Source organism: Saimiri boliviensis, chromosome 14 (genome assembly GCF_048565385.1).
Source record: "Saimiri boliviensis isolate mSaiBol1 chromosome 14, mSaiBol1.pri, whole genome shotgun sequence".
Classification (NCBI taxonomy): Eukaryota; Metazoa; Chordata; class Mammalia; order Primates; family Cebidae; genus Saimiri; species Saimiri boliviensis.
Window position 1 is genome coordinate 1,287,063 of NC_133462.1, and position 18,631 is coordinate 1,305,693.

At 44.3% G+C, this 18,631-nt stretch overlaps 2 protein-coding genes across 4 annotated transcripts in view; both read right to left on the reverse strand.

Moving 5' to 3' along the window:
* LOC101048742 (uncharacterized) overlaps positions 1-18,631 on the reverse strand; it is a 264,023-nt gene that overhangs the window by 175,702 nt on the left and 69,690 nt on the right.
* ZIK1 (zinc finger protein interacting with K protein 1) overlaps positions 1-18,631 on the reverse strand; it is a 93,873-nt gene that overhangs the window by 5,578 nt on the left and 69,664 nt on the right. Inside the window, exons 1-3 of one of the 3 annotated variants that reach the window (XM_003944003.4) lie at positions 3,963-4,737; positions 3,357-3,395; positions 861-987 (exon numbers count right to left, since the gene is read on the reverse strand). The exons of 1 other annotated variant lie outside the window; for it this stretch is intronic. In XM_003944003.4, the coding sequence (XP_003944052.3) occupies positions 861-987; positions 3,357-3,395; positions 3,963-3,995 (199 nt within the window). In that variant the 5' untranslated portion in view covers positions 3,996-4,737. Of the gene's footprint in view, positions 1-860; positions 988-3,356; positions 3,396-3,962; positions 4,738-18,631 lie in introns of those variants that run through there. One more of the 3 variants, XM_039466264.2, reaches the window with a different exon arrangement.

Sequence of the window (18,631 nt, forward strand, 5' to 3'; positions counted from 1 at the left end):
GAGTAGCAAGTGATATGGTCACATATCTTCATGTGGTCATATATGCATACTTCATGAGACATTATATATGCATCAATGTTGGATAACATTGAGGGAGCAGTGCAAAGGAGTAGATAATGCATGAAGACCAGAAAGGTAAAGGTAGCCAGGTACTAGAAGTCATAGATGAAAATAAGAAGATAGAAAAGTGTAAAGTACAGGGAAGAAAATACATAAATGTGGTTTGGCTAGTGGCATGTGCACCCAAACAGTGGTGAAGACAGGACAGCCTCTTTATATGATCTGAAAACGGCCTGGATATTGTGACCCCTACCAGTTGCCACTCAACAAGCCCAGGCCTTCTCTGAGACCATGTTCACCCTATAAAGCAACCAGGTTTCTCTGCATACCCTCAGTTGTCTAGATATGTGGGACCTTCATGAAGCCAAGTCCTACCAGAAACACAGAACATGTGAGTGATCAGGACTCAGAAAGGGAAAGAAAGTTAATATTAAAAAACAAAAAAACTAGAAGCAGTAAGAAGAGCCCACTGTCCCCGTAAGTATAGACCATGACAATGACTATAATCATGACACAGGTAGCCACAAGAAAATATCAGCTAGCAGATGGGGGTGTGGGGAACTTGGGACACAAGGTGTCATGGATCTGAACACAGTCACCCAGCCAAGAAGAGGGCAGGCAATGAAGATTCATTTGGCTGACTGCAGAACACCTGCTTCCCAGACCACTAGGCAGCAAGTGTTAGGGCTGCTCAGACAGTGTACAGTGCTGGCACCCATTGCACATATCCCAAGAAAGTGGGGAAGTCAGCAAAAGAGCATAGACAGATCAGGAAACTGGAGTTGGTGTGAGGGCCTTACCCAGTGAGGCTACAAGGGCAAAGTTCTCCAGCATCACTTCAAGGTACAGGAGTCTCTGAGCCTCATCAAGAAGTCCCCACTCTTCCTGTGAGAAGTAAATGGCGATGTCCTCAAAGGTCACACAGCCCTGTCATGATGGGGACAGGTCACTCCACAATCAACACCTCCACAATCAAGTTCATCCACCCGCTCATTCATCCCCACCTTACAGGAAATACAAGCCCTGGTGACACAGATGCCCACTCTCTCCTCATGGTCCCAATAATCACTGTGTCCTTCTACAGCATCAACCAGGAGGTGAGCAGGATGTACCACATCTAAACTTTGGGCCCAGTATGTAGGGTTGCATCCCTTCTTGTCAGGCAGTTCCCCAAGAGTCTTTCAGATGGTGCCTCCTAAATACAATGAAATGTGAGTTCACCTTTCACCCTTAAGTCCTCAATGCCAGGGCCTTGGGTCCTTCAGTTCACACTCCCTCTCCATGTGTACATCATTCTTTGAACCATACTCGCTCAGTCTCACTCCCACAGCCACGTTCACCCCTCTGCCTGGCAAATTGAGACAGCTACGCAGATATCTGATGGTTTCTACTGTCATAAACAGCCTCTATCCTGCTTGGAAGGCCTATCTTCCTGACTCTGTTCCTTGCTTCAACCTCAGCCACCAAGAATCACCTGATGCCAGACAGTGACGGCTGCCCTCCACTTGTGCTGCACTTGATGTCCCCTCTTCAATCATGAACTTCCTCTCACCACTTAACCCTCATTCAAAATCAGTGGCCTCAGTGGCACAGGCTCTCTACCCCCAACCTAATGACTCATACAGATGAACACTTGTACTCCTAAACTTATCCAACTGCTTGACTGACACCCTCCCCAGACACGCCAAGGGTCACAACAAATTCCTGGTGAGTTTTTACCATGTGAATAAGCACTAGTCCTAGTGTTATAGTCAGTTTGGGCTGCTAGCATAATATCATAAACTGGGTGGCTTATCAGTAACAGAAATTTATTTCTCACAGATCTGCAGGTAGATGCCTGAGGTTAGAGTGCCAGCATGGCCAGGTTCTGGTGGTGACTCTTTCCAGGTTGCAGACTGCTGACCACTTGTATCCTCACATGGTGGAAAGAGCACCGGGTAGTTCTCTAGCCTCTTAGTTTAAGAGTACTCACTAATCCGATTCATTAGGGCTCCACCCTCATGACCTAATTACCCCCAAAGGCCCAACCTGCAAATACCATCACACTGGAATTAGGGTTTAAGCATATGAAGTTTGCAGGGACACAGTCCACTATACCTGGCCTCAGTGTTATCTTCTACCAATTATTTCTTTGTCTCCATGTCTGTCTTTTGTCCCTAATGCTTTGGAAGCCTCGATCACTTGTCAGATGATATGATCTGGCTATGTCCCCACCCAAATCTCATATTGAATTGTAGCTCCCACAGTTCCTACATCACGGGAGGAACCTAGTGGGAGGTAATTGAATCATAGGGGTAGGTCTTTCCCATGGTTCTCATGATAGTAAATAAGTCTCACGAGAACTGATTGTTTTATAAGGGGGAGTTCCCCTGAACAAGTTCTCTCTTGTCTGCTGCCATGCAAGACATGCCTTTTGTCCTCTGCCATGATTGTGAGGCCTCCCCGGCCACGTGGAACCGTGAGTCTATTAAACCTCTTTTTCCTTATAAATTACCTAGTCTTGAGCACATCTTTCTCAGCAGCATGAAAACGCACTAATATAGAAAATCGATATGAGTAGTGGGGCTCTGCTGTAAAGATACCAGAAAACGTGAAAGCGATTTTGGAACTAGGTAGTAGGCAGAGGTTGGAACAGTTTGGAAGGCTCAGAAGAAGACAGGAAAATGTGGGAAAGTCTGGAACTTCCTAGAGACTTGTGTTTATCAGCAGTGTGAAAACAGACTAATACACCAGATCATCCTCTTTCCTACAACCTTCCCATGATCACTTCAAAACTCACCTTGGCCACTGCAGTAGCCTCCTCCCTGGTCTTTCTATTGCCTCCCTCACACCCACAGAGTATTCTCTATGCTTCATTAACAGTGAACCTGATAAGACCAGTGTCAGATAACCTCCCTCCTCTTCTCTAAACTGCCCATTGCTCCCATCATCTCCAGAAAAAACACCCAGTTTCTCAGAGCCATTCCAGGCCTGAATCCTGCCCTGATGCTCTCAGTTCCTGTGAGAAAGAAAAGAGAGTTGGGTTTCCCTCAACCAGCTCAGCTTCACTGCCGACCTTACACATTATTGTAAGTAGCCGGGACAACCTTTTACATCTCATTCCACTGTCTGCCACCAATAAAAACTTCTCTAAGTAACCGTCAGTCTAGAATCGGGAAGTCAAGCTTGGGGTTTGTAAAGCGTCCTTAAGTCAAAAAAGTGGTTAAGCGGCAAAAAAAAAAAAAAAAAAAAAATCCATGAAAAAAACCCCAGGATGGGGTCAGGACCAGTGAGGGCCTGGGACACCCTCCACTCACCTTTGTGAGGTCCATATGTGTGTCTGGAGTCACGGTAACCTGTGGAAAGCCAAAGATCATGAGAGGCAGGTGACCAGAGCAGGGCTCTACTGATTCAGGCTCCCTTGTATTCCTGTCCAGGCCAGAGCCCTGTGGACTGAGGATGTCTGCATTGTTTCTGAACCTCAGCGTTGCAGTCCCTGCTCCTAGCGACTGTGGGACCTTGCACAAGAACTCAACCTTCCTATGCCTCCGTATTATTCCGTTCTTTTCTAGTCTAACTCCATGCGGCTTCTGGAAAACTTCGAAACACCTAACTCAGACCATATGCCTCTTCTGTACACAACCCTCCACGGCTCCTAGCATCCTAAGAATTCAGGGAAAACTCCCCACTTTGGCACTCCAGGTATCAACGGTCTTGACTCAATCTCTAACAAAACGCCGGCCCCTGTCACCCTCTTCCATGCCTAATCACCCAAGGTCTGGAAATTGGGACCCCACCCACGAGTCCCCACTGTACTGGACACAGGGATCTCGACCGCAGCGACTCAAGAAGGCACCCCTTACTGGGCCTTAGAATTTGAATGGGGATGAAGGAGGGTGAGGCCCAGTGGAGGCGGCGCTCACCTGAGTCGGGGCCCTCAGCGCGGCCGCTGCCATCGGAGCCTGTGGGCAGAGCGGGGGCGGGACCCGCGAGCGACCGGTGAGGGGTCCTGGGCAAAACCGTCAACCCGCCGCCGCTGCCCCTTAGAGCCGCCACTGTTCAGCGGAAGGACCCCTCCCCTCGCGCCTTCGGGCTTTCTCGCCAAACAAAGCGCTCCCAAAGCTCTCAAGGTCTGCATTCACTCAAGGGCTGCTAAAACGACCGCCACTTAAGCGATACCGGAAGTCCCGCCCAGACCCAGTGGCCTAAAAGCGGAAACGACCCTTTTCTCAGCGCTGATTGGCTGAGCATCCCTGCAGCTGGAGACAGAGCCTTGTGGGTAATGTAGTCGTCCCTGGTACCCAGGGGGCAGGGAAGGAAGCTGCGGCCCAGAGTGACCCGGAACAAAGGCCGAGCGGCCGCGCTGGAGGCGCTGGGAAATGGCGTCGCCACCGTCCAGGAGAGGGCTGGGCTTTGTTGTTCCTTAATGGGGCTGCTGGTCGATTTCTGTGGTCCCGTCGCGGCTGAGCGCCCAGGTGATGAGAGGCGTTGATTCAGGCTCAGGGAGCCGAGGCCCGATGCACACGGACGCGTACTCCACAGGGCCGCCCTGCGGGAGCGAGGACGCCTCCTCCTCCTCCTCACGTGCAGGGTCGAGGCGTTCAGGCCGTGCGGGCCGAGGCGGTTCCGTGAAGGGCAGCAGCCACCTAGGTGTCGCGCTCTGCCTGGTGTTCCGGAAGGCCACGTGGCGGCCTGGCCCCTTGCCGCACCTGCTCAGACCTGAGCCCCCGACTGTCCCCAGCTGCAGAAGGCGGGGCCGAGATGTCCCAGGGGCAGAGATCCTGGGCGGCTCCACCCCGCGGGAGGTCTGGGGTCGGGCCGGCTGGGGAGGCCCCGGAGCGGCGGAGGAAAGCGCCTCTGCTTCCCTGAGTCCCCTCCTGGGGGCGGGGGCGGGGGGCCTGGGAGCCGCTCCTGCGTTTTCCGACAGCCCCTCCACCGCCCTTCGGCTGAAAACTAGGTCCAGATGAGCCTTGATCCCCATCGAGGAAGTCTCCTACTTAGCCTCCCACACCGGCTGGGACCATCTCCAACCGCCCTCAGGACAACAGGGAAGCAGGCGGGTTCCCAGGGCGCCCCACGTGGTAGGAACGAGGCTTCTGGAGCCCAAAGATGGGATTTAGTCCCCCCAGGGGAAGTCCATGCTCTGCCTTACAGCAGCAGGTACGGGCTTCTGGGGGCACCCTGAGACTTGGCCTGTAGGATACTCATAATGGCCTCCTCGAAGGTGCAGGTATAACCGCTGGACCAGTCTCATCTGGCCATGCTCTGTTGTTAACAGAATGTTCAGTTCCTCTGCAGACACAGAGCTAAAGAGTTGCAAGTTACACAGCTAGAGAATGTAAAGAAAAGAAAATGTCAGGCCCGGCGCGGTGGCTCACGCCTGTAATCCAAACACTGGGAGGCTTAGATGGAAGGATCTCTTGGGCAGCACAGCCAGATCCCCTCTCCACAAAAAAATAAAAAATTATCCGGGTGTGGTGGTGCACCTGTAATCCTAGCTACTCAGGAGGCTGAGGCAGGAGGATGGCTTAAGTCCAGGAGTATGCGGATCTGGTGTCCACACTAAGTTCAGCGTCAATATGGTGACCTCCGGGAAGTAGGGGATCACCACGTTGCCTAAATAGGAGTGAACTGGCCCGGGTTAGAAATGGAGCACATAAAAACTCCCATGCCGCTCAGTAGTTAGGATCACACCTGTGAATAGCCACTGCACTCCCACCTGGTCTTATTTTTTTAAAAGATAATTTAAAATGTATTTTTAAATTTAAAAACTAAAGTGAAATATTCAATTCCTTGGTTATTATTATCTGTAACCCAAAAAGAAAGTAAAAGAGAGTGCTGGGACAGACTTTAGTGCTAGGCGAGGTTACCAAGAATGTAGTCAGAGAGTAACTAATTTGGGGACAGTATGTAGTTTTCTTTTGTTTAGTTTTTTGAGACAGAATCTCCCTATGTTGCCCAGGCTACAGTGCAGTGGCACGATCTCGGCTCACTGCAGCCTCCACCTCCTAGGTTCAAGCGATTCTCCTGCCTCAGCCTCCTGAGTAGCTGGGATTACAGGCACACGCTATCATGCACGACTAATTTTTTTGTGTTTTTAGTAGAGATAGTGTTTCACCATGTTGGCCAGGCTGGTTTTGAGCTCCTGATCTCAAGTGATCCGCCCACCTGGACTTCCCAAAGTGCTAGGATTACAGGCAGGAGCCACCATGCCTGGCCGGCAGTATCTAGTCTTCAATGCTGCAGAGTGGAGAGCCTGCTTGGATTGATGCAGGACCCGCAGCTCCCTATTGAACAATAGTAGATGGGTATATGTAATTCCTGAGGGAACAGCCAGCCTGGTGGACTAGATAAAAGGTACTATAATACCGGTGTACCCTGAGAAAGGGTCTAACTCCATCTATAAATGCCAAGTGGGGCCCTCTGCGAAACAGTCTCAGGGAAGCAGAGTCGCTTTCCTCCGTGGCTCCCGAGGTGACGCCCCCGGGGTGGAGTTGCCCAGCACCTCTGCTCCTGGGACATCTCGGCCCTGCCTCCCGCATCTGGGATCAGTCAAGGGGCTCAGGTCTGAGCAGGTGCGGCAAGCAGTGAGGCCGTCACGTGGCCTTCTGGAACACCTGCGCAGAGCGCGATACCTAGGTGGCTCCTGTCTTTCACAGAACCTCCTCGAACGAACGCCTCGACCCTGCACATGAGCGGGAGGAGGCTTCTTCGCTCACGCAGGGCGGCCCTTTGGAGTACTCGTCCATGTGGATTTGGCCTCAGCTCCCTGAGCCTGAATCAATGCCTCATCAATGCCCTGAGCTTCCTGAGCCTCTGAATCAACGTCCCAGATGAGGCAGCTGATATACTTTATGTGCTAGCTTTGTGGGAGTGGCTTATGATTACCGAGATATTTATTTTTTAAATATTATCATTACCTAGATCATGCTAAATGCTGTGGTTAAGGAGGCCCCATCTACATGGGCACCCCATGTGATGTTTTTTTCTGCAGAATCAGACAACAGTTTGAGAAGCCTTATCAAATTTGCTACTTCAGCTTCCTCTCTTGATCTTTCAGATCCTAATAAAAACATCAGGTTAATTAACAAGAGAATGGGGAAAGGCAAAAGACAGAGGGAAAGGATTCATCCCAGGAGGGTGGAAGTTTTTAAATGGTTATTAAGAAATAAGGTGAATACAGAGAACATTGATGGGTTGAAACTATGAGGGAAAACAAAGGGGAAAGTCATGGGACTCATCTCAGCAGGGTGAAAATATTTAGTTGTTAAGAAATGGAAGGCCGGGCGCAGTGGCTCACGCCTGTAATCCCAACACTTTGGGAGGCTGAGGCGGGTGGATCACGAGGTCAAGAGATAGAGACCAACCTGGTCAACATGGTGAAACCCCGTCTCTACTAAAAATACAAAAAATCAGCTGGGCATGGTGGCACATGCCTGTAATCCCGGCTACTCAGGAGGCTGAGGCAGGAGAATTGCCTGAACCCAGGAGGCGGAGGTTACGGTGAGCCGAGATCATGCTATTGCACTCCACCCTGGGTAACAAGAGCGAAACTCCGTCTCAAAAAAAAAAAAAAAGAAAAAGAAAGAAAGAAAGAAATGGAATGGACAGGCACGGTGGCTCATGCCTATAATGCCAGCACTCTGGGAGGTCAAGGTAGGAGGATTTCTTGAGTCCAGGAGTTAAAGATCAGGCTGAGCAACACAATGAGACCTTGGCTGTACAAAATAAATAAAAATTAGCTGGGTGTGGTAGCATATACCTGTGGTTCCAGCTACTTAGGAAGCTGAGGCGGGAGGATCACTTGAGCTCAGGAGTTCAAAGCTGTAGCGAGCTATAATTACACTACTGCATTCCAGCCTGGGTGATAGAGCAAGACCCTATCTAAAAATAAATAAATAAATAAAAACAAGAAACGGAATGAATAAAATGGATATTGATAAGGTGAAAACAAAGATCTTAACAGAACACTGTTGAAGGCTGGGTTGGCCAAAGGAAGCCCTTGCTGACCCTCAACAGTAAAGGGCCTCAACCCGGTTTGCTGTATTTTCTACAATTTGGAAAAATTTTAAAAGCTGGAAGGCAGAGATTACCATGAGAAATCTCATCTGAAGTTGCCTGAAGCAATAGTTACATAGATTAATCAAGATAAAGATTGACAAAATAGCCGGGTCCTTTGGCTCAACCTTTGGCTAGGGACCCAAAGCCTTGTGCACAACAGAGGGTAAAATGGTCTTGGGGAGAAGAATAGAAGTTCCTGGAACTAGAACATAAAATGTAAAGGCTGACTGGATTAGGAAAATTGGTATATTTGAAACATTTCCTGTGAAGTGGTTGTGTCTCTTACGGATCTTACCATGGAAATGAACATTGTATCTGACTAGTGCCATAAAACAGGAAGTACATAAATCTGCTCTTTAAACAATGTTAATTGGACATGCTAAATAGGAGCCAGTAAGATTCCTCAAGCCCACACAGTGCATAGTGGAAATAGTGCTGGTAGGGACAAATTCTTCATTTAAAAGCCTTTTTTGGAGTATTTACTGGGGCTTATGGCAAAGGCCTAGGCAAGCCTCCCAGCAACAACTACTGAGATTTTGGTCTAGAGAATTTCCATTTCAGGGGCATTTACAACCTTGTTATTGGACATTAATTGAACCTACCCCTATGAATGAAGGACATAAAATGATCTCAAAACCTGAAATACGTGGTTTTGGGTGATGTCAGAGAAATGCTGAAATGGGGATGGCAGTGCCAAGAAATGGTCCATAATAAAACGAAAATGGTTTCTACAGGATGGTGGTAGTTGAGAAACAAAAGAAGGAACCGTCTTTACCTCCGAACGTACTCTGGAACTGTGTGAGATGCTGCTGGATTCTACTGACACTTGGACAGTGTACTATGAATAGCTTTCAACTGACCAAGAAAGAGCTACTTGATTTACACACATTTCTTTCTTTCTTTCTTTTTTCTAGGACTGATAGCAGAAGGAGAAGACATTAGTTTCAAAGTGAATGTACAACATCCTGTTTGGAAGACTGCTACTTTGATCAAAGAAGGTAAAAACAGATCAGCTGGGTGGGCCGAATTGTATGCTGTTTTTCTAACAGTAATGGAAGAACTGAATAGTGGTGGAAGTCCCTGTGTTTGGGTTTTTCCTGACTCATGGGCAATGCCCAGTGGCCTAGCCACTCAGGCAGAAGGGCAATGAAAACCCGGACACTTAAAGGGATGCCTATATGGAACACAGCCCTATGGACATTCGAGTGCTGCATTAAAGTAGAACAGATGAATGCTCATCAGAAGAACTCTCTCCTGTGGAGTCCAAATTAGAGAAAAAGAGTCAGGCTAATGAGACCAGGAGAAAGTCAAGAGATAAAGCAAATAAGCTATAAATCTGTTTTTCTTTGTGGTCCAGGACATATGGCCCAAGACATATATGGCCCTCCTGCTCAGATAACATACGTAACTCACAAACATCAAATGCCTCAATTCATCAAACACTCCAGCTGACTAAATAAAGCAAATTAAGCTCCCTGCTGCCTTGGCATTATCAAGTTCTATTCTATAAAATCTCCAGCAAGCCCTTGTTTCTCTGCAGTCTGCTTCTCTCTTGCAGGCTGCCCATTGCCTCCTTATAAGTATTTTTTCTACTTTCTCTAATAAAACTCCTTTTCTGCCGGGCGCAGTGGCTCAAGCCTGTAATCCCAGCACTTTGGGAGGCCGAGGTGGGTGGATCACGAGCTCAAGAGATCGAGACCACCTTGGTCAACAAGGTGAAACCCCGTCTCTACTAAAACTACAAAACATTAGCTGGGCATGGTGACGCGTGCCTGTAATCCCAGCTACTCAGGAGGCTGAGGCAGGAGAATTGCCTGAACCCAGGAGGCGGAGGTCACGGTGAGCCGAGATCGTGCCATTGCACTCCAGCCTGGGTAACAAGAGCGAAACTCCGTCTCAAAAAAAAAAAAAAAAAAAAGACTGCATAAAAACAAAAACTTAGAGGCCGGGCGCGGTGGCTCAAGCCTGTAATCCCAGCACTTTGGGAGGCCGAGGCCGGTGGATCACAAGGTCAAGAGATCGAGACCATCCTGGTCAACATGGTGAAACCCCGTCTCTACTAAAAATACAAAAAAAAGTAGCTGGGCATGGTGGCGCGTGCCTGTAATCCCAGCTACTCAGGAGGCTGAGGCAGGAGAATTGCCTGAACCCAGGAGGCGGAGGTTGCGGTGAGCCGAGATCGTGCCATTGCACTCCAGCCTGGGTAACAAGAGCAAAACTCCGTCTCAAAAAAAAAAAAAAAAAAAAAAAACTTAGAAATATCAATCCAATCCATGCATTTCAGTACTTTAGCTGAAAAAGAAATATCACATAAAATGTCAATTGTAGCTTAAAAGTAATTTAATATTATCTGATCTCATCATTAAGAAAACAGCTAGAAAAAGAAGAGACTGTCTAAAAGCAAATAGGATCTACATAAACCCATATCAGCATCATAACCACCGGTCCAATATTAAAATATTTTTCTTGTAAGGAGACGCAAAAGGAATTTGCATTATTTCCACTACTGTATATTAGTGTCATATAATTGTAATCCTATCAATTGCAATAATGCAAGAAAATGTCAACATTTAAAGATTTAAAATAATCCTGCCCCTTTATCTCTTTTTTTTTTTTTTTTTTTTTGAGACGGAGTTTCACTCTTGTTACCCAGGCTGGAGTGCAATGGCACGATCTCGGCTCACCGCAACCTCCGCCTCCTGGGCTCAGGCAATTCTCCTGCCTCAGCCTCCTGAGTAGCTGGGATTACAGGCACGTGCCACCATGCCCAGCTAATTTTTTTGTATTTTTAGTAGAGACGGGGTTTCACCATGTTGACCGTCTCTATTATGGATATCTTAGTGTTGCAGTCCTTCCTTACTGCCTCAACTTTTCATCATCATGTTCTGCTCTTTTTTCTTTCTCATATGCTAACAAATTAGTAACTTATTTTTATTTAATGCTGTAGATTTCCCTCTACTAGAAGTTAGGTTCTGTGTTCTGTGCACTGATGGTACAGCATAGCTACCAAAGAGCCCAACCAACACTGGAACCTCAATACAGGTCTGCTCAGAGTTTCTCAAGATTTAAAAAAAATATTTCACAGGAAAGTGGTTCTTCAGCTGTTTCTGCAGTTATTTACAGAAAACTTTATAATTCAAATTAATTACCTTCAGTAATTTGTATAATACACAAATATTTTTCAAACATGTTCTCAACTTCCTGTGCACATAATGTCACTGAAGTTACAGGTGAAATGATAATTACTTCCCAGCAAGGAGATGAGATCATGGAGCCTCAAACCTTTATCTCAGGGTCAGATGTCCCCTTTGCAAACTTGCACAGATGTTGCTCCAGCACCCACTGACCTGATTGCAAATGTCATTTGGTAAGTGTCTATTTTTTTTCAGCTAAGTGTCAGATTTACAGGAGAATTATATCACAGAAAATCCAGTAAAAAACCCACAAACATACAAACATATTGTATATGTTTTCTGTGATTGAACACAAACATTTTGTTATATAGTGAGAAACGACACTTTCTGAGAACATCTAATCTACACCAGCCCTTGTGCCCACCTGCTTTAGGGATGCCTGGCATTTCTCTCCTCACAGTGAGGACTTTGGAAATCTTCCACTATTAATGATAAAAAAAAAAAAATGATGAACTTCACAGCATTCTAAAGACTTCACGTTGCAGACATGTGCCTAGCACTTAGACAAGGATGCTAAGTTTCCAGCTCTGAGTAGTTAGCTGCCTGGCACCTGAGTGACAGTTGCTGACATGCACATTTGGCTTTGTTGTATTTTATTGTGAGCATGTTGTGCTAAGTTAGCATCTGAACTGAGACAGCTCAAAAGTTTCTGTCATCAGTAAAAGAGAGTTAACATTTATTATCTCCAGTATAGAGCACTGAAAGACTAATCTTATTCCTCATTTAAGGAAAATAAATGTACATTTAAAAGACAGTGTGGCTATTAAGTGTGAGGCTTAGGAGAGAATAAAAGGAATTATGAGAGACTTCAGTAGTCTAAAGATAGTAATATTACCCAGGCATGTAGCCAGATATTAAAAATGCCTTGCTATTCTACTTCTTCTATTAATATATTACTTTTTCTGCCTTCCAAGATGTGTTTTTACCAAACTAAAAAGATAAGAACAAAAACAAAAACAACAAAATAAAATGTTGACTGGAGAATTCTTTTTTTTTTTTTTTTTTTTTTTTTTGAGACCGAGTTTCACTCGTTACCCAGGCTGAAGTGCAATGGCGCGATCTCGGCTCACCGCAACCTCCACCTCCTGGGTTCAAGCAATTCTCCTGCCTCAGCCTCCTGAGTAGCTGGGATTACAGGCACATGCCACCATGCCGAGCTAATTTTTTTTTGTATTTTTAGTAGAGACGGGGTTTCACCATGTTGACCAGGATGGTCTCGATCTCTTGACCTCGTGATCCACCCGCCTCGGCCTCCCAAAGTGCTGGGATTACAGGCTTGAGCCACCGCGTCCGGCTTGGAGAATTCTTTTAACTAGCAGGTTAACATCCCTCTCTCTGAGAGGAGGAGTCACTTAATTTAAATCCTCCCTGTATCTCCACAAAATCTTGTGATAAGGGAAATATCATGAACCTTTATTTTTGAATTATTTAAGATGATAATAAAATAACAATATGCTCAATTTATACATTTACTAATTGGTATCTTACAAATTATACAATGTTAAATTTTAATTTAAAGACTATAAATTTCACTATAAAATTCTTAAGAAACCAATGTCTGTATAAATGTAACACAGATATTCACTCTAACACCTAGAGAGGTAATACTGCTTGGTAAGGATCCCTCCAGACCAGTATGTATTCATTCACTTAGTTCTCTCTCTTTTTTTTTTTTTTTTTTTTTTTTTTTTTGAGAGGGAGTTTCGCTCTTGTTACCCAGGCTGGAGTGCAATGGCGCCATCTTGGCTCACTGCAACCTCCGCCTCCTGGGTTCAAGCAATTCTCCTGCCTCAGCCTCCTGAGTAGCTGGGATTACAGGCATGCGACAACATCCCAGCTAATTTTTTGTATTTTTAGTAGAGACAGGGTTTCACCATGTTGACCAGGATGGTCTCGATCTCTCAACCTCGTGATCCACCCGCCTCGGCCTCCCAAAGTGCTGGGATTACAGGCTTGAGCCATCGCGCCCAGCCCACTTAGTTCTCTCTTAACTCACATCTGCTTGGTTTATTGCTGAGTACATTAATCTTCAGCCTTCTCTTGTGAAATGTAGTAATCAGTGCCTAAGGGATATGCATGATCATGTCTACTAAGATATTCACATTTTCCCACTACACACCCCAAGATTTTCTCATCACTGCTGTAGTGGTTTGAGCAAAAATGACGTGCCTCCCTCAAACTTACATTCAAATAGTTCTCTTTATTTCAATTATGGAAATATGATTGTAAAATTTTTATAAAGGGTTTAATTTACTCAACATTTAAATTGCACTTTTTTTTGAAAAACAAAATTGGAAAAGATACATAAAACTGTATATATTTAGCATTCTAAATGGTTTCAAAAAAAACCATGGAACTTGCAGATGTTTTGTATTTCTTTTTATGTTAAGTCAGATGTGGCCACAGGAGAGGACACAGGACAGGTGCAATTAAAAAATTTTATTTAGACATGGAGTCTCTATCTGTTGCCCAACCCAATCTAGACTCTAATTGAGTTCAAGGGATCATCTCACCTTAGCCTCTAGGAGGAGCTGAAACTACATGCATGAGCCACAGTGTCTGGCTTTTTTTAAAATGAAGTATATATATATATTTTTTTTTAAGTAATCACAAGGTCTTACTATTTCACTGGCTATTCACATGCAGTGCCATGGCCACTGTAGCTTCTAACTCCTGTGCTCCAGCAACCTTCCTACCTGAGGCACCCAAGTAGCTGGCATGACAAGGGTAGAGATATAAGTTTATTACGTTTTTGGGGTTTTTCGTTGTTGTTTTTTTAAATTTTACTTTAAGTTCTGGGGTACATGTGCAGATCTTGCAGGACTGTTACATAGGTACACGCATGCCATAGTGGTTTGCTGCCTCCATCCCCCCCCACCCCGTTACCTACATTAGATATTTCTCTTAATTTATCCCTCCTCAATCTCCCCACCCATTATCCCTCCCCTAGCTCCCACTACCCAAAAGACCCCAACATGTGATGTTCCTCTCCCTGGGTCCATGTGTTGTTGGGGTTTTTTTGAGACAGAGTCTCGCTCCATCTCTGGGCTGGAGTGCAATGGTGGGATCTTGGCTCACTGCAACCTCCACTGCCTGGGTTCAAGCAATTCTCCTGCCTCAACCTCCTAAGTAGCTGGGATTACAGGTGCGTGCCACCACGCCCAGCTAGTTTTTGCATTTTTAGTACAGATGGGGTTTTACCATGTTGGCCAGGATGGTCTCAATCTCTGGACCTCATGGTCTCGATCTCTTGACCTTATGATCTCGGTCTCCCAAAATGCTGGGATTACAGGTGTGAGTCACCGCACCCGCCCCATGTTTTGTTTTTGAGTTAGAAATTGTAGTAATTATTATACTCTTTACATAGTAAGGGGAGTTATTTTGATTACTCATTTTAAAAAATCTTCTAGAAAGCTTGTATACTTTTGATATTAGTAAAAGAATTTTGGATGTGTTAATATTTTCACTGGATCTTATTCAATAACTACTTGTTATCGTGCACTAAATTAGTAACATTTGAAACATTTCCATATAGAACAAGTTTCTTTTTTTTTTTTTTTTTTTTTTTTTGAGACGGAGTTTCGCTCTTGTTACCCAGGCTGGAGTGCAATGGCGCTATCTCGGCTCACCGCAACCTCCGCCTCCTGGGTTCAGGCAATTCTCCTGCCTCAGCCTCCTGAGTAGCTGGGATTATGGGCACGCACCACCATGCCCAGCTATTTTTTTTGTATTTTTAGTAGAGACGGGGTTTCACCTTGTTGACCAAGATGGTCTCGATCTCTTGACCTTGTGATCCACCCGCCTCGGCCTCCCAAAGTGCTGGGATTACAGGCTTGAGCCACCGCGCCCGGCAGAACAAGTTTCTTTGCTATTATTTAAAATGAATTGTATGATGTAAATGTCATCTTTCGTGTTCAATGTTTTTATTATTATTTAATTTTAATGTCATTTTCCAAAATTTCACTTGTCTTTCACTAATGTATCTTCACTTACACATTTAAGCAGATGATTGCCTATATTAAAGGGGAAACTGGCTATATTGATTTGTGACTAAATTATATTATTGATCCTAATGACATTTTATGTGTTTCTGGAGTGTTTATCACCATGCTAGGAAGATGGTGACTCAATAAGGTGCTCTCCTGCATGGTTTTTTTTTCCTTCCCTATTTCAAAACATCCACATACTTCATCATTCAATACTGAAACATCATTGCAACTGGAAGAAGGAATTGTTTTCATGAGGAAGTCTCTCTAAATTTCACTGAATTTATTTTTTAAATTTTATTTTGCATATTTATCATTACTGATGGTATAAAATGTTTTTATGTGACATCCACAGGTCTCATTCCAGCAAGGCCGGTTTTGTGTGACTGAACAGAAATTTCTCAATGTAAAACAGTCTGTAGAGATATAGGTAGGAGAACTGGTTGATAGTTTCCATTTATCAGTTTTTAGAATAATGAGTAGTTTCCCAAACACCTCCCAGCATTAATCTTAGCAGTTATTTTTATCTATCACTTCTGCCATATACATTTTGGTTTATCTTTTGGAGTTATTGTAACAATATTGGACAATAGTAGCTCCTGCAGGTGGAATCCTGTGATCCCATGATCACTGAAATTGCATTCAGCATTATGACAGTTTCCCTGATTCCTTTATTTGACTAGAGGTTTTAAGAGAATTGTGGAAAGTTCCTGCCCCATGTATGGAATTCTGACATAAAGTTGTTTTATTTTCTCTCCCCATCCACTTTCTTATATTGAGAAAGTATATTAAGAGTCAAACAACTGGGTGATAGAATTAGGCACTGTTTTATGATTATTCATGATTTCTAGATTTTTTCAATGTAAAGAGAGAAGAAATAGATGTATGTTTGGAATTAAATACTATATAAGTTAATACTGATTATTTCTAACAAATGGAGGTTGTAGAGTTTTATTCAAAATCTTTAATTATATAGATGGAGTCTCACTTTGTTACCCAGGCTGGAATGCAGTGGCATGATCTCAGTTCACTTCAACTTCTACCTCCCATGTCCAAGTGATTCTCCCACCCTGGCCTCCCAGGTTGCTGGGACAACAGGTGTGTACCACCATATCTGGCTAATTTTTGTATTTTTAGTAGAATCAGGTTTTACCTTGTTGGCCAGGCTGATCTCAAACTACTGACCTCATATGGTCCGCCCGTCTTGGTCTCCCAAAATGCTGGGATTTCAGGCATAAGCCACTGTGCCCAGCCTTTAATTTCATACTTGCTTTCATAGAAAGCATTATTTCCATTTACATTACTATATTTACTTCAAAAATACCATATTAGTAATTGTAGTAAAATATACATACAGGTTTAAGATTTCTTTGCAGCTAGTTTTGCCTTAAGATATCCTTCTAGGAATATGCAGTCAAAACTTTGTATTTTCCATTTACTTGAAATAATTCATTTTCTTAGAGGCCACCAACTGGACATGCAATCATTTTTTAACCTTTAAATGTTATGTTTTTAAAACATTTAATTTGGCTTAATACTGTTTAATAATTACGTGAAATATTTATTTTAGAAAACATTATAACATAAATTTTTCTTAAAAGTCTAGCTTAAGTTCTGCACCATTTTCTATATATTCTGAGTCTATATTTTTATTCTTTCAGATACATGGAACAACCTTAGCATATTCTACACTGTTATTTTTTTTTTTTTTTTTTTTTTTTTTTTTTTTTTTTTTTGAGACGGAGTTTCGCTCTTGTTACCCAGGCTGGAGTGCAATGGCGCAATCTCGGCTCACCGCAACCTCCGCCTCCTGGGTTCAGGCAATTCTCCTGCCTCAGCCTCCTGAGTAGCTGGGATTACAGGCACGTGCCACCATGCCCAGCTAATTTTTTGTATTTTTAGTAGAGACGGGGTTCTACACTGTTCTTTACCTAGCTTTTCATTTCAGAAAGCATCCACTTGATAACTAGTTCAGAGTTTAGACAGCCTCCTCATTTAAATTACAGGTGCAAAAAGTTATGTTGTGCAGATGGACCATAAAGCATTCGCTTCATTTTTGTAGACAGACATTTAAACTGTTTCCACATAGAAATTTCAAGAGTAGCTTTGGCATCCATAAGCACACATGCTTAGGGCCCACTTGAATTAGGAAAATACATATTAGGTTTAGTACTGGAGGTTATTGGGCATGGTATGATAATTTATTTCTTTAATTTTCTTTCTGTTTTTAAAAAAAGAGACAGAGTCAGGCCGGGTGTGGTGGCTCAAGCCTGTAATCCCAGCACTTTGGGAGGCCGAGGCGGGTGGATCACAAGGTCAAGAGATCGAGACCATCCTCGTCAACATGGTGAAACATCGTCTCTACTAAAAAAATACAAAAAATTAGCTGGGCATGGTGGCGCATGCCTGTAACCCCAGCTACTCAGGAGGCTGAGGCAGGAGAATTGCCTGAACCCAGGAGGCGGAGGTTGCGGTGAGCCGAGATCGCGCCATTGCACTCCAGCCTGGGTAACAAGAGTGAAACTCCATCTCAAAAAAAAAAAAGAGACAGGGTCTTGCTTTGTCACCCAGGCTGGAGTGCAGCGTTGTGATCATATCTCATTGGCCTCAATTTTACTATACCTAGCTATTTGTTATTTTTAGATATGGGGTCCTGCTATATTGCCCAAGCTGGTGTTGAAATCCTGGCCTCAAGCAATCCTCCTGCCTCAGCCTCCCAAAGTGCTAGGATTACAGGAATGAACCATCATGCCTGCCCAACATATTTCTTTTCGTTTGTTGAACTCTTCATTGTTCTGGCACCAATTAAAATCAACGTCTTATAGATAATAACATGATGGCTCCCACCAATCTGCAAATGGGGTTGACCATTCTCACTCAGATGGTAGTGGGAATCCTTGGAAACTCCTTCCTTCTTTGTCTTTTTAACTTCACTTTGCTTACTGGACACGAGATTAGACCCATGGATCTTACTATTAATCAACTGGCCTTTGCCAATTTGTCTGTGCTTTTCTCTAAAGGGATCCCTCAAACAATAGTAGCTCTTGGATTGAACTTTTTCCTGGATGACGCTGGATGCAAAATTCTCTTTTATTTTCACAGAGTGGCCAGAGGCGTTTCCCTTGGCACCACCTGTCTTCTCAGTGGCTTCCAGGCCATAAAGCTTTGTCCCAGTTTCTCTAGGTGGTTGGAGCTCACAATGAGATCCCCAAAGTGCATTGGCTTCTGCTGTTTTCTCTGCTGGATCCTGCAGGTGTTGGCAAATATCTTTGTTCCTATGAGAATGATTAGTCCATTAAACAGCAAAAATATAAGTGTGAAAATAAATTATATATACTGTTCTTCACTCAA